Below are 15,711 nucleotides of genomic sequence, written 5' to 3'. Positions count from 1 at the left end.
ATACATAGGGAATGCTTGAAACAACTTGGACTCTAGTTTCTTTACTGTACAGTGAATGAGCAGCTGTGCATTTGTCCTGTACTTAACAGTAAGCTACTGCTAATTCTGAATATCTTACTTTGGTTACTCTGAGGTGTCATATCATAATTGGGTAGTCAGATTACCCAAGTGATTAATGATAAGCCAAAACTGACTGGTTGCTTAATTGTGAGAACATGGTATGATTACATCTTATCATGATTTCATACAACTTCCACAGACACAAATAGTTTCCAGCAGCGATCTGAGCAGCGCTTGAAGATGAGAAATGCATTTTATGTTATGGAAAACAAAACTGCAGTTTACAGAATCTGAAACTTAAAAAAATGCTGGAAGAACGCAACCACTTAAGCAGCATCTGTGGAAAGAGAACCCAGTTAGTGTTCTGGGTCATGATTTCATACAACTTCCACAGACACAAATAGTTTCCAGCAGCGATCTGAGCAGCGCTTGAAGATGAGAAATGCATTTTATGTTATGGAAAACAAAACTGCAGTTTACAGAATCTGAAACTTAAAAAAATGCTGGAAGAACGCAACCACTTAAGCAGCATCTGTGGAAAGAGAACCCAGTTAGTGTTCTGGGTCATGGAATCTTCCATATAAACCATATAACAATTACAGCACGGAAACAGGCCATCTCAGCCCTTCTAGTCTGTGCCGAAAGCTTACTCTTACCCAGTCCCACCGACCTGCACTCAGCACATAATCCTCCATTCCTTTACTGTCCATATACCTATCCAATTTTATTTTAAATGACATAATTGAACCTGCCTCTACCACTTCTACTGGAAACTCGTTCCACACAGCCACCACTCTCTGAGTAAAGAAATTTCCCCTCTTGTTACCCCTAAACTTTTGCCCCCCAACTCTCAACTTGTGTCCTCTTGTTTGAACCTCCCCTACTCTCAATGGAAAAAGCCTATCCATGTCAACTCTGTCTATCCCCCTCATAATTTTAAATACCTCTATCAAGTCCCCCCTCAACCTTCTACACTCCAAAGAATAAAGACCTAACTTGTTCAACATTTCTCTGTAACTGAAACCCAGGTGACATTCTAGTAAATCTTCGCTGTACTCTCTCTATTTTGTTGACATCTTTCCTATAACTCAGTGACCAGAAATGTACACAATACTCCAAATTTGGCCTCACCAATGCCTTGTACAATTTTAACATTACATCCCAACTCCTATACTCAATGCTCTGATTTATAAAGGCCAGCATACCAAAAGCTTTCTTCACCACCCTATCAACATGAGAGTCCACCTTCAGGGAACTATGCACCATCATTCCTAGATCACTCTGTTCTACTGCATTCTTCAATGCCCTACCATTTACCATGTATGTCCTATTTGGATTATTCCTACCAAAATGTGGCACCTCACACTTATCAGCATTAAACTCCATCTGTCATCTTTCAGCCCACTGTTCTAACTGGCCTAAATCTCTCTGCAATCTTTGAAAACCTACTTCATTATCCACAACGCCACCTATCTTAGTATCATCTGCATACTTACTAATCAAATTTACCACCCCATCATCCAGATCATTAATGTATATGACAAATAACATTGGACCCAGTACAGATCCCTGAGGCACATCACTAGTCACTGGCCTCCAACCTGACAAACAGTTATCCACCACTACTCACTGGCATCTCCCATCCAGCCACTGTTGAATCCATTTTACCACTTTATTATTAATACCTAATGATTGAACCTTCCTAACTAACCTTCCATGTGGAACCTTGTCAAAGGCCTTACTGAAGTCCATATAGACAACATCCGCTGCTTTACCCTCATCAACTTTCCTAGTAACCTCTTCAAAAAGTTCAATAAGACTTGTCAAACATGTCCTTCCACACACAAATCCATGTTGACTGTTCCTAATCAGATTATCTATCCAGATAATTATACATACCATCTCTAAGAATACTTTCCATTAATTTACTCACCACTGACGTCAAACTTACAGGCCGATAATTGCTAGGTTTACTCTTAGAACCCTTTTTAAACAATGCAACCACAATGAGCAATACGCCAATCCTCCGGCACCATCCTCGTCTCTAACGACATTTGAAATATTTCTGTCAGAGCCCCTGCTATTTCTACACTAACTTCCCTCATGGTCCTAGGGAATATCCTGTCAGGACCCAAAGATTTATCCACTTTTATATTCTTTAAAAGCTCCAGTACTACTTCTTCTTTAATCATCATAGTTTCCATAACTTGTTTCCCTTACCTTACACAATTCAATATCCTTCTCCTTAGTGAATACCGAAGAAAAGAAATTGTTCAAAATCTCCCCCATCTCTTTTGGCTCCGCATATAGCTGTCCACTCTGATTCTCTGAGGGACCAATTTTATCCCTCACTATCCTTTTGCTATTAATATAACTGTAGAAACCCTTTGGATTTATTTTCACCTTACTTGCCAAAGCAACCTCACATCTTCTTTTAACTTTTCTAATTTCTTTCTTAAGATTCTTTTTACATTCTTTATATTCCTCAAGCACCTTATTTACTCCATACTTCCTATATTTATTGTAGATCTCTCTCTCTTTTTCCAAACCAAGTTTCCAATATCCCTTGAAAACCATGACTCTCTCGAACTTTTAACCTTTCCTTTCAACCTGACAGGAACATAAAGATTCTGTACCCTCAGAATTTCACCTTAAAATGACCTCCATTTCTCCATTACATCCTTCCCATAAAACAAATAGTCCCAATGCACTCCTTCTAAATCCTTTCGCATCTCCTCAAAGTTAGCCTTTCTCCAATCAAAAATATCTGCCCTGGGTCCAGTCCTATCCTTCTCCATAATTATATTGAATCTAATGGCATTGTGATCACTGGACCCGAAGTGCTCCCCAACACATACCTCTGTCACCTGACCTATGTCATTCCCTAACAGGAGATCCAACACTGCCCCTTCTCTAGTTGGTACCTCTATGTATTGCTGCAAAAAACTATCCTGCACATATTTTACAAACTCCAAACCATCCAGCCCTTTTACAGAATGGGCTTCCCAGTCTATGTGTGGAAAATTAAAATCTCCCACAATCACAATCTTGTGCTTACTACAAATATCTGCTATCTCCCTACAAATTTGCTCCTCCAATTCTCACTCTCTATTAGGTGGTCTATAATACACCCCTAGAAGCGTTACTACACCTTTCCCATTCCTCAATTCCACCCAAATAGCCTCCCTAGACGAGCCCTCTAATCTATCCTGCCAAAGCACCGTTGTAATATTTTCTGACAAGCAACACAACATCTCCCCCTCTTGCCCCTCCGATTCTATCACGCCTGAAGCAACGAAATCCAGGAATATTTAGATGCCAATCACACCCCTCCTGTAACCATGTTTCACTAATAGCTACAACATCATAGTTCCAGGTATCAATTATAGCATTATTCCTCCTAGCATTAAAGTAGATGCACTTAAGAAACTCTCCACCTTTTACTATCTGTTTATCCCTAACGGTGCAAACAACTTTATTATCTTTTTCTTCCTTCTCACTTACATCTTCGATCTGAGTGCTCCCCTTCTCTGTCACCTGCCTATCCTCCCCCACACACTCTCTACTAGCTTTCTCTATTTGTGAACTAACCTCCTCTCTCCTAGTCTCTTCAAATGGATTCCCACCCCCCAACCATTCTAGTTTAAAATCTCCCCAGTAGGATTCGCAAATCTTCCTGCCAGGATATTGGTCCCTCTAGCATTCAAGTGCAATCCTTCCTTTTTGTACAGGTCACACCTGCCCCAAAAGAGGTCCCAAAGATCCAGAAACTTGAATCCCTGCCCCCGCTCCAATCCCTCAGCCATGCATTTATCCTCCACCAAATTCCATTCCTACTCTCAATGTCGCATGGCACAGGCAGTAATCCCGAGATTACTACCTTTGTGGTCCTTCTTCTCAACTCCCTTCCTAATTCCCTGTTTTCTCCTTTCGGGACCTCTTCCCTTTTCCTACCTATGTCATTGGTACCTGTATGTACCATGACCTCTGGCTCCTCCCCCTCCCACTTCAGGATATTTTGGACGCGATCAGAAACATCCCAGACCCTGGCACCAAGGAGGCAAACTGCCATCCGGGTCTCCTGACTGCCTCCACAGAATTGTCTATCTGATCCCCTAACTATCGAGTCCCCTATTACTCCTCCTTTCCTCTTCCTTTCCCTACCCTTTTGAGCTATAGGGCCAGACTCTGTGTCAGAGGCACGGCCACTGTTGCTTCCCCCAGGTAGGCTGACCCCCCAACAGTACTCAAACAGGAGTACTTATTGTCAAGGGGTACAGCCACTGGGGTACTCTCTAGTACCCGAATCTTCCCCCTCCTAACTGTGACACACTTGTCTGCCTCCCGTGGCCCCGGTGTGACCACCTGCCTGTAACTCCTCTCAATCAACTCCTCACTCTCCCTGACCAGACAAAGGTCATCAAGCTGCAGCTCCAGTTCCCTAACACGGTCCCTCAGCAGCTGCAGCTCAGTGCACCTGGTGCGGATTTGGACGTCCGGGAGGCTAGGAGACTCCAGGACCTCCCACATCCGACACTGAGAACAACAAGCTGCGCTCACACTCATAATTCCCCCTTTCATCAAATAACAGGAAAAATCTAAAACTTCCTTGCATCACCCATTTCTGCCTAAGCCCATTGAGCCAAAGCCCTCAAGCCTTCACTCTGCTCCTGGCTCACTCTGCTGCCCATGACACTGCTCGCTGTATAAGGCCGTGTTCCTTTTAAATCTTCCACGCTTCACTGCCCAATGTTACATGCCTGGGCAGTCCTGCCTCTCTCAACTCCGATGAGAAGAAAAGAAAAAAAAAATCAGAACAACATTTTCTGTTTTTTTAAATTTTGATTTTTGCTTTCGGAGGGTGGCTGAATACAATTTTGAAAAATCTAACAATGTAACATATGAGGAATGAGCTTTTGTTAAACACTTAAGTGAAGATTTAATAGCTGTTTGTGCTGCTTTATGGTACAAAAAGTTTACCTTATGTAAAGCCAGCTCCTCTTCTTCCAACCTTAACTTTTCAAGGGATTTAAATTCCAAATCTTCTTGGTGCACCAAATTCGCAATAGCACTGTAATGCATTTGTAAAGCCTGTTCTTTCTTTAACAAACAGAAATAGGTTTCATGATATTTGTAAAAGAATAGTTTCTTTGTTTTCATGTAGTCACAGGGAGAACATGCAGCAGACAATACCAGAGGTCAGGATTGAACCGTCACTGTGCCACATCTGTTGTGAGGACCTTTCGGAAATAAGTCAGTGTTCTGTTTTCTTTATTCTCTCTTAATCAGCTACTATTATTCTCCCAATGCAGTAAGGAGGTAATTACTCTGAAGTTTCTACAATGACACTATCAAGACAACTATATCCAAAATAAACACAACATTAGGAATAATGGTAAGCCACTTGTTTCATCAAATCTGCTCCACTATTTAATAAGATCATGGCTGATTTGACTCCAAGCTTAACTCTGTATTACAGTTTATCCATGCTAACGTTTCACCCCTTTGCTTATCAGACATCCATCTAAACCTGTCTTGAAAATATTCTAAGATTCTACCTCCACTTCCCTTTGAGGAAGAGAATTCTAAAGACTAACTACCTTAGGGGAAAAAATGTACATTTCATCTCTATCTTAACTGGGTGATCGCCTTAGTATTAAACAGTGATACCTGGTTCTAAATTCTCCTGCAAGTGCAAATACCCACAAAATAAGGAAACCAAAATATAGACAGTACTCCAGAGAAATACACACAAAACGCTGAAGGAGCTCAGCAGGTCAAGCAGCATATATAAAGGAAAACAAGCATCCACCCTCCCACCTTCCCCTCACCTATAATTTGCTAGCTTGAACTGTTCCCCCTCACCCACCCATCTCCTTATTCTGGTTTCTTTCCCCTTCTGTTTCAGTCCTGATGAAAGGTTTTGGCCTGAATCATCTACTGCTTATTCCCCTTCATAGATGTTGCCTGACCTGAGTTCTTCCAGCATTTTGTGTGTGTTGCTCTAGATTTCAAGCATCTGCAGGATCTTGTTTTCAGTACTCCAGAAGTGGTGAACCAATGACCTATGTGACTAAAGCATAACCTCTCCATTCCTGTAAGCAATAAGAGACATTATTAGCTTTCCTAATTACTTGATATTGCCCTTTGCAAATTGTGCACTAGGACACCCTGATCTTTCTGCATCTCAGAGTTCTGCAATCTGTCAACATTTAAAATATGTTTTTAAAATTCTTTGCCAAAATTGACAATGTCACATTTTCTCAAATTAGTACTCCATTTGCAGACTTTTGCCTGCCAACAATCCCAAATGACCTCTTCGAAATTTCCCTTCCAACCTATCCTTGTGAAATCAACTAATTTGTATTCGAGTGCAAAGCAAAGTTATGATGGGATCTAACGGCAACTCCTTTGCTCGCATCTTCATAAACAGCTCTATTTCTATCTTTGACATCTCTTTTACCCCTTTTCAAGGTTCTTTTGTATACCCTGACCTGGAGATACACTGTGATTTTGGTTCTTTGCGGGAATGCGACCCGCTCTCAGGGCCTCACGATTGGCCACTTTTTGATATTCCATGGACATGACCTGGAAGCTATGTTCCCTCTAAGCTGAGCAAATGTGTACAAGTTTTTCAACCAGCACACAAAGGAAATTAATGTGCACACAAAAGGTTAGTTATCTAAAATAATGTAGTAATTAATCATTATACTTATTGAAAATAATCTTTTAGCTAAATGTTTTTGTTAACTAGTTAGTCAGTTTTTCAAATTCCACAATGCATGCCACGAATTTACATCACTTCACCTTTCCTGTTCCAGTTTGTACAGCTGCATCAAGGCGGCGGCCATCTTTGGCGGACAGTGTTCATATGTAAAGTTTACAAAGATCTGTTTCAAATCCTGTAGATAGCTTACTAAGTTTTTATTGAAAAATATATTGATTCACTATGTCAAATTCAAAAGAAGCGAAGGGCACGAAGTGCAAAAGAACTGCAAATTTGTTTAAAGGTTTGCTAAGCCAACAACGTGAAGAAAACATCACAGTAGATACAAGTTCACTGTTGACTTTTATAAATAGTCTTTGTGTTCATTTAGAAGAAAGGTTTCCTGAAGATGAGGTACAAGAATGGTCAGCTTTTGATTTCTCTGCAATTGCAGATTGTGACTTCACATTTGGCGATGAACAAGTTAATGCCTTATGTCTAAAATATCATGATTTTCTAGCTGAAAATACTGTAGACAGTTTAATGATTTCAAATTTTCTATGCAAGAAAAAAAAATTAAATCTGGGTTCCGGTTACGTCATCGTCGGGAATGGCTGCTTAAGTCACTAGCTCCTCCAGAAAAATGTGTATTAAGCCCAGTTAATCCATCAAATATAGTATTTTTCAAAAGTATTTTAACTAATAAGAGGGACAAGAATGGGGGAAAAGAATGGAAATAAAAAAAGCGACACTGTGGAGATTATGACTGAGAGGGGTGCAGAGAGCAGCTCTCCTACCCGACTGGTTGCTATTGAGGTGGATGCTGGGCCTCGTTCAGGCGAAGCGGCAAATATGATTGAAATTTTGAAAGAGATAAGGGAGTTCCAGAAAGATATAAAACGGCAGCTACATGATATTAAGTCAGAGCTTGCCAATGTCAATCAAAAAATAGCAGTGGCAGAGACTCGAATTGAGAAGGTGGAAGATCGCGTTCAAAACGTGGAACAGATACTAAGTAAGATGATAAAATTATTAAATCAACAAGAAAGTAAACTGCTTGACCTGGAGGGAAGATCACGGTGGAAAAATAATTAATATATTTTGACCAAGATTACCCCCCCCACCCCTGCGGTCCTGCAGAAACGTAAAGAATACTCTGAAGTAAAGCGAATACTAAAACAAGAAAGGATTAGATTTCAAATTCCGTACCCTGCTAAACTTCGAGTGTTTTATCAAGATGGGATCCAACTGTATCAGACAGTAGAAGTGGCGAATACAGACATGAAGGCCAGAGGGTTGCCCGTCAGTGTGATCAAACCGAGGGAAAGCCTGGCAGAGGAATTATCCCGCTCCGCTTGGGAAATAGTGTGAGAATCGAGAAGGCAGAAAATGGGAGGAGGCCGCCCCTCCAGAAGAGCCATTAGGTTTGGCTAACTTTAAAAATGTTGAGAAGCTAAACAGAAGCAAAAGTAGATGGTAATATACCTATCTCGAGAAATACTTATTATAATGTGGATTTTATATTACTTAGTTGTTATTCTTTATTCACTCACTTACTCCTTTTTCCCCACCAAGATGAGAATATATATATGTGTGCATATACATAATATAAATGTGTATATGTGGGTGTGTGGATGTATATACATGTATATATAGTACACAGAGAAATCTTTTCTGTGTAATGGATTTGTTCACTGACTTTTATGAATACTGCAATGGGGGCCCTCAACTCACAAGTAGGAGGGGATTATCCCCCATAGCTAGACATTTCCTCTAGCTCAACGCAGGGTCATCTACTAGAGACTTCAGCCTTGGAATCACACATTCTTTGCCATTTTTGTTATTATTTGTGTTTCTTGGTTCTTCTTTGTTCAGGGAGTAGATCGATCAAGTTTTATTCTGCTAATTTCAATGATACATTGACAGATAAATACAGATAGCTAAGGGCAAAGTAAAATTCATTTCTTTTAATGTCAATGGGCTATTAAATCTAATCAAACATAATAGAATTTTATCCAAAATGAAAAAAGAACAAGCCCGTGTAGTATATTTACAGGAAACTCATTTAAGTGATAATGAGCATGAGCATAGAAAACTAAAGAGAATAGGCTTCACTAATCTGTTTTTCTCTTCATATAAATCAGGACATAGGAGAGGAGTTGCTTTTCTTATCTCAAGTAAGCTAAATTTTGAAAAATTATTCAAAATGGGAGATAAAGAGGGCAGATATATTCTGGTAAGGGGGAATATAAACGGAAATTCAGTTACTCTATTGATTATATACACACCCCTGGGAAGTGATATTGGTTTCTTTCAGAAAATTACTGATATTATGGTAGCGGAAACAGAAGGTCTCCTGGTATGTGGGGGGAGACTTAAATTTACAATTACAACCAAAGTTAGACTCTTCCAATAGAAAAACCTATGAAACAAAATCCTTAGATAAGAAAATTAATACACTTTTTGAGAATGATGGTTTAATTGATATATGGAGGGACCTTTTCCCCGACAGAAGGGATTACACTCATTATTCTGCTCCCCATTCTGTATATACAAGAATAGACTATTTCATAATATTTGGAAAAGACAAAGACAAAATAAACACCTGTGGAATTGGGGCAATAGATGTAAGTGACCATGCACCTATATATTTATCTGTTGATTTTGACCTACAACCAAAGAATACTATTTGGAAACTAAATTCAAGTCTACTCAATGATCCCTACTTTAAGGAACAAATTAAAAAAGAAATTGGTCTCTACTTAGAATCTAACGATAATGGAGAGGTTTCACCTCCCATTTTATGGGAAACTCTGAAGGCTGTCTTACGAGGGAAAAATATAGTGATATCTTCATATAAGAAAAAAATAAGGAATAAAACATTAGAGGAATTACAAAATAGGCTGAAGGAACTGGAGAAAAAACAAACTGAATTTGGCACAGGATACATTAGGAGAAATTTAAAAAATTAGGAATGAAATTAATAGTTTGGCTATACAAGAAATCAGGAAAAATTTAATGTTTCTGAAACAGAGACATTATGAAAGTGGATCAAAGTCTATGAAAATAATGGCGTGGAAACGGAAAAGAAAGGTAACAGAAAATACAATTCATAGAATTAGGGACCCAAGAACAAAAATGATAAAAAATAAGCTAAGTGAAATTCAAGAAGCTTTTGAAGTGTTTTACAAAACTCTGTATTCCAAAGTTCCAGGGGGGAGCATAACTCAAATTGACACCTTCTTGAATTCTCTAGAGTTACCCACTTTAAGCGAAGAACAAAATAGAACGATGACTGCTGACATAACTGAAGTTGAATTAAAAGCTGCAATTAGTAGTCCTAAATTAAGCAAGTCACCAGGATCAGATGGGTATACGACAGAGTGGTACAAAGAATTTAAAAATGAGTTAATTCCTGTTTTACTCCCCACACTGAACTGGGCTCAAAAAAAAAGGCACAAATGCCACCCAGTTGGAAGGAAGCGATAATCTCATCTTGTTACGTACCCCGTAACTGGGTCACTTACCAGCATAGAGAAGTCCGTTGAAGTCTGATGATACTATTTTTAACAGTATTTATTGATAAAAATACACAAAAATAATATCAATGCAAACATACAGATAATATACATCATCAATACTAAATCTAAAAGCGCGGGTATAATAATAATTAATCAGAAATAGCTCTATCGTTGTCTAGGGGATAATGTATTGTCTAATGGAAATATAAAAGTCACTCAAGTTCATTCAAGCTGCAGCTTTTTGGTTAGAGAGAAAGACGGAGGTTTAACTTGCCCATTCCTTTTATGAGGTCAATCCTTTGAGAGTCGTTGGGGACTGGTTTCCCCTTTGTGGTTAGCTAAAGCCGTGCTTCTTTGGTAAAGGCCCACCGATCCCGAGGCAAATGGAAAAGGACGCACGTGGGCTTTCCACCGGCTTTCGCTATTACAGGAGTTCTAGCATTTCTTCTGGTGCGTCTGAAGGGGCTGTTCCCCAGACCCTCTTTTATCCTGACTCACAGGGTCTCAGATGTCAATCAGGTTGGGATGATGCAATCCCTCCACCAACCCCCACCTCGGTTCATTGCCTGGGGCTTCGATGCATCGTACAGTATTCAATACACAATTCTGTCTCCAAGAGACAATAGCCGTTATCAATGGTTCCGCTTTTCGGAGGCCAGGACACATTCCAAACTCTTTGTGGATTCTGCATGTCTTTCTCTCATTTCTTGGGTCTCCTGAACTGACTTAATAGTGATCGTGCGATTCTCAAAAAGGAGGGGGCTACTTTGTACCCTTTGGCCCCTCAGAGTTGTGGCACATTCGTAACACCAGCAAAGATAGAGAGGTCTGTTGAAGTCTGATGGTACTATTTTTAACAGTATTTATTGATAAAAATACACAAAAATAATATCAATGCAAACATATAGATAATATACATCGTCAATACTAAATCTAAAAGTGCGGGTATAATAATAATCAATAAGAAATAGCTCTATCGTTGTCTAGGGAATAATGTATTGTCCGATGGAAATATAAAAGTCACTCAAGTTCATGCAGGCTGCAGCCTTTGGTTGGAGAAAGACGGATTTTTAGAACTTGTCAGTTTTTCCTTTTTATGATGTCGATCCTTCGAAATGTCGTTGGGGGTGGTCTCTTCTTTAGCTAAACCATCTTCCGTGGTAAGGCCCCAATCCCGGCAACAGGAAAGGACACACGTGAGCCCTCCACCGGCTGTCGCTATTAAACGCTGTCACGGGATTTCTGGCGTTTCTCCTGGTGCGTCTAAAGGGGTTGTTCCCCAGACCTTCCAGCTGTTTTAACTGAATTTCATGCTCTCTTTGTTTCTCAGCCCTGTCCTGCTCTTTTTTCACCTCCAACTCCTTTAGCTGGAGCTCATGCTCCCTTTTCACCTCTAACTCCTTTAGCTGGAGCGCATGCTCCCTTTGCTTGTTGGCCCGTTGGCCCATTCTTTTTCTTTTTCGGCTCTGTCTTTCTCCTTCTCAGCTGCTTTAGCTGGAACTCATGCTCCCTCTTCCTCTGTTCCATGTCCAGTCTCAATTTCTCCAACTCTATCTGAGCCGTCCCACTAGCTGGTACCTTTTCAGGGATATTTTCCAATACCTCAGCTGCAAACACATTCTTCGCAATATAATACTGAGTTATGGCCCTTCGCACCTCCCGCTTTTTCATTGACAACCTCACCTCTGTGAGGTTTAGTCCCTTCGCAATATTTATCAAGTCCAATTTGGTGGCCGCCTCTAGCGCCTCCAGAGTCGGGTTTTCTATAAATTCATCCACTTTCATCTTTGCTGGTTTCCCGTCTGGCTACCCGTGTAACCAGATCCAAGTTTGGACTTACAAGCCCGATTCACTGGCTCCCCAATTTGGTATCAAATCCCGGACGAGCCCGTTTTTTTTTAGAACTTTTTTAGAATTTTTAGAACTTGCCAGTTTTTCCTTTTTATGATGTCGATCCTTCGAAATGTCGTTGGGGGTGGTCTCTTCTTTAGCTAAACCATCTTCCGTGGTAAGGCCCCAATCCCGACAATGGGAAAGGACACACGTGGGCCCTCCACCGGCTGTCACTATTAAACGCTGTCACGGGATTTCTAGCATTTCTCCTGGTGTGTCTAAGGGATGTTCCCCAGACCTTCTTTTATCCTTACTCACGGGGTCTCAGATGTCAATCAGGTTGGAATGATGCAATCCCTCCACCAACCCCCACCTCGGTTCATTGCCTGGGGCTTCGATGCATCGTACAGTATTCAATACACAATTCTGTCTCCAAGAGACAATAGCCATTATCAATGGTTCCGCCTTTTGGAGGCCAGGACACATTCCAAACTCTTTATAGATTCTGCATGTCTTTCTCTCATTTCTTGGGTCTCCTGAACTGACTTAATAGTGATCGTGCGATTCTCAAAAAGGAGGGGGCTACTTTGTACCCTTCGGCCCCTCAGAGTTGTGGCACATTCGTAACACCAGCAAAGATAGAGAGGTCTGTTGAAGTCTGATGGTACTATTTTTAACAGTATTTATTGATAAAAATACACAAAAATAATATCAATGCAAACATACAGATAATATACATCATCAATACTAAATCTAAAAGTGCGGGTATAATAATAATCAATAAGAAATAGCTCTATTGTTGTCTAGGGAATAATGTATTGTCCGATGGAAATATAAAAGTCACTCAAGTTCATGCAGGCTGCAGCCTTTGGTTGGAGAAAGACAGATTTTTAGAACTTGCCAGTTTTTCCTTTTTATCCTGTCAATCTCATTTCCTGGGTCTCCTGGCCTGAATTAATAGTGATCTTGCGATTCACAAAAAGGAGGGGGCTACTTTGTACCCTGAGTTGGGCACAGGCGTAACAAGCTATACCAAAAGAACACAAGGATAAAATGGAATGCGGGTCATTTAGACCAATATCCATTCTTAATGTAGATTACAGATTATTTACCTCCATCATGGCCAAACGATTAGAGGACTTTCTACTCATACTGATACGTAATGATCAGACAGGTTTCATATGACAACGCAAAACACAAGACAATATACGAAGGACACTTCACATTATGGATCATATACAAAAAAATAAAATCGAAGTAATAGTGATAAGCGCGGACGCTGAAAAGGCATTTGATTCAGTTAATTGGAATTTTCTTTACAGAGTTTTACATAGATTTGGTTTCCAAGACAATTATTAAAACTATACAGACACTGCATGACAACCCTACTGCTAGGATTAAAATCAATGGCTATTTATCAAATAGAAAGGGACATGAGACAGGGTTGTACATGGTCACCGCACTCGTCGCATTATATCTGGAATCATTAGCTCAATACATCAGACAAAATGAATATATCAGGGGAATTACTTTTAAAGGGACAGAGCATAAATTGGCTTGTTACGTGGATGACATTTTGATCTATCTAGGGCAACCAACATACTCTTTACCTAAATTGATGCAATCCTTTGAACAATATGGTCAATTATCAGGATACAAGATCAACACAGATAAAACCCAATTACTTTCATATTACTACAGCCCACCAAGAGAAATTGAAAGTAGATACCCCTGGGCATGGTTCACAGAGTCTTTCAAATATTTGGGCATCATTATGCCAAAAGATTTGGCAAAATTATCAGAATGTAATTATCAGCCTTTATATAAAAAAAATTAAGGAAGATAAGGCAAGATGGAACCTGATTCCTTTTTTTCAGTCTCAGTTCAAGGATTGAGTCTATTAAAATCAATATACTGCCCAGGCTGTTATATCTCTTTCAGACCCTACCAATAGAGATTAATCAAAATCAATTCAATGAATGGAACAAGATGTTATCAAGGTATGTTTGGCAGGGTAAAAGGCCTACAGTTCGTCTCAAAACTTTGCAATTAGCAAAGGAAAAGGGGGGGATGGGGCCTACCTTCTCTCAGAGATTATTATTTTGCAGCACAGTTGAGAGCTGTGATATGTTGGTGCAACCCATCATATGACACTCAATGGAAAAACATTGAAGAGCGGGTACTTCCCATCCCCATACAAGCAATTTTGGCTGATAACAACCTGCAAAGGTATATAAATACTATTGATAACCCATGGGTGAAACTGACTCTTAAAATATGGAAAACTACTATAAAAGAATATAATCTAGAGGGAGATATTGTAATTCTTAAATGGTGTGCTTATGACTTGGATTTTACACCAAATAAATTGGATGCTAGATTTAAGGACTGGACAGCTAAAGGAATAACAGTTCTTTGCAACATTATGAAAGAAAGAACACTTCAGTTTTGAAATGCTTAAAGGAGAAACACTTAATAGAAAAACAAGATTTTTTTTAAAATCGGTATTTACAGATGCGACAAAATGTTAATAAGATGCTTAAAAATGTAACCAAGGCAAGTACATGCTTGATAGAGCTATTTAGAAAAGCATGTATAAGGGGTTGTCAAATCTTAAAACACATTCGACTTCATACACTAAAACAAAATAGGAGAAGGAAGGAGGGATAATTATATCTGAGGAAGAATGGAGGTATCAATGGAAGTGTACCAGTTCACAGAAATGGAGGGAGTTTGGATGGAAAAACTTGACAAGATATTTTATTACACCCTCTCAGAAATCCCATTATGATAGTAACCTCCCTGTTTGATGGAGAAATTGTGGAAATCAAAATGCAAATCATTGCCATATTTTTTGGGACTGCCCTGTTAGCAAAGACTATTGGAGGGGGATACACAATGCCCTACAATACATCTTTAAATGTGAAATACCCTTAGAGAGTAAGACCATATATTTTGGATATATACCTCAAGAATGGTTGAAAAGAGATAAATATTTAATGAAAATACTGTTGGTGGCTGGTAAAAAGTCTCTTACTAGGAAATGGTTATCACAGGAGAGCCCAACTTTAAATGCATGGTTGGAAATTACAATGGACATTTACAAAACGGAGAAGATAACAGCATTTTTGCAAAGGAAAAGAATTTCAGGATGTACATATATTGTATACATTTCTCTGACATTAAATTACCTATTGAAATTTAGAAACCATGCATTTGGTGCCAGTGTATAATGCTGATCCCTGTGGCACATCACTCATTGCATCTTGACATTCAAGCATCGAAGTAGTCTGCTTACACCCTCAGTTTGCTTTCACAGCAGAAAAACCAGCAAATGATTCTTCTTATTGGACTTGTAATGCATCAAGGATTCAACACAAAAGAAGGAAGAAAGGAGAGAAAATTGGTTGGAACTTTGTTTCTTCAGTGATAAGAACACAGAACATAGAAATCTACAGCATGTTACAGGCTTTTCGGCCCACACTGTTGTGCCGACCACGTAACCTACTCTGGAAACTGCCTAGAATTTCCCCACCGCATTGCTCTCTATTCTTCTAAGTTCCATGTACCTATCTAAGAGGCTCTTAAAAG

At 39.6% G+C, this 15,711-nt stretch overlaps 1 protein-coding gene across 7 annotated transcripts in view; it reads right to left on the bottom strand.

The window, feature by feature from the left end:
• The window catches only part of drc3 (dynein regulatory complex subunit 3), a 59,899-nt gene that overhangs the window by 35,119 nt on the left and 9,069 nt on the right, over nucleotides 1–15,711 (bottom strand). For all 7 annotated transcript variants that reach the window (XM_059979837.1, XM_059979839.1, XM_059979840.1 and 4 more), the window contains one exon: nucleotides 5,041–5,160. In XM_059979837.1, coding sequence (XP_059835820.1) covers nucleotides 5,041–5,160 — 120 coding nt within the window. The remainder of the gene's footprint in view (nucleotides 1–5,040; nucleotides 5,161–15,711) is intronic.

This window comes from Hypanus sabinus, chromosome 9, assembly GCF_030144855.1.
Source record: "Hypanus sabinus isolate sHypSab1 chromosome 9, sHypSab1.hap1, whole genome shotgun sequence".
NCBI classification, from domain to species: Eukaryota; Metazoa; Chordata; class Chondrichthyes; order Myliobatiformes; family Dasyatidae; genus Hypanus; species Hypanus sabinus.
The sequence above is the reverse complement of the archived record's forward strand: the minus strand, read 5'-3'. Positions and strand labels throughout refer to the sequence as shown.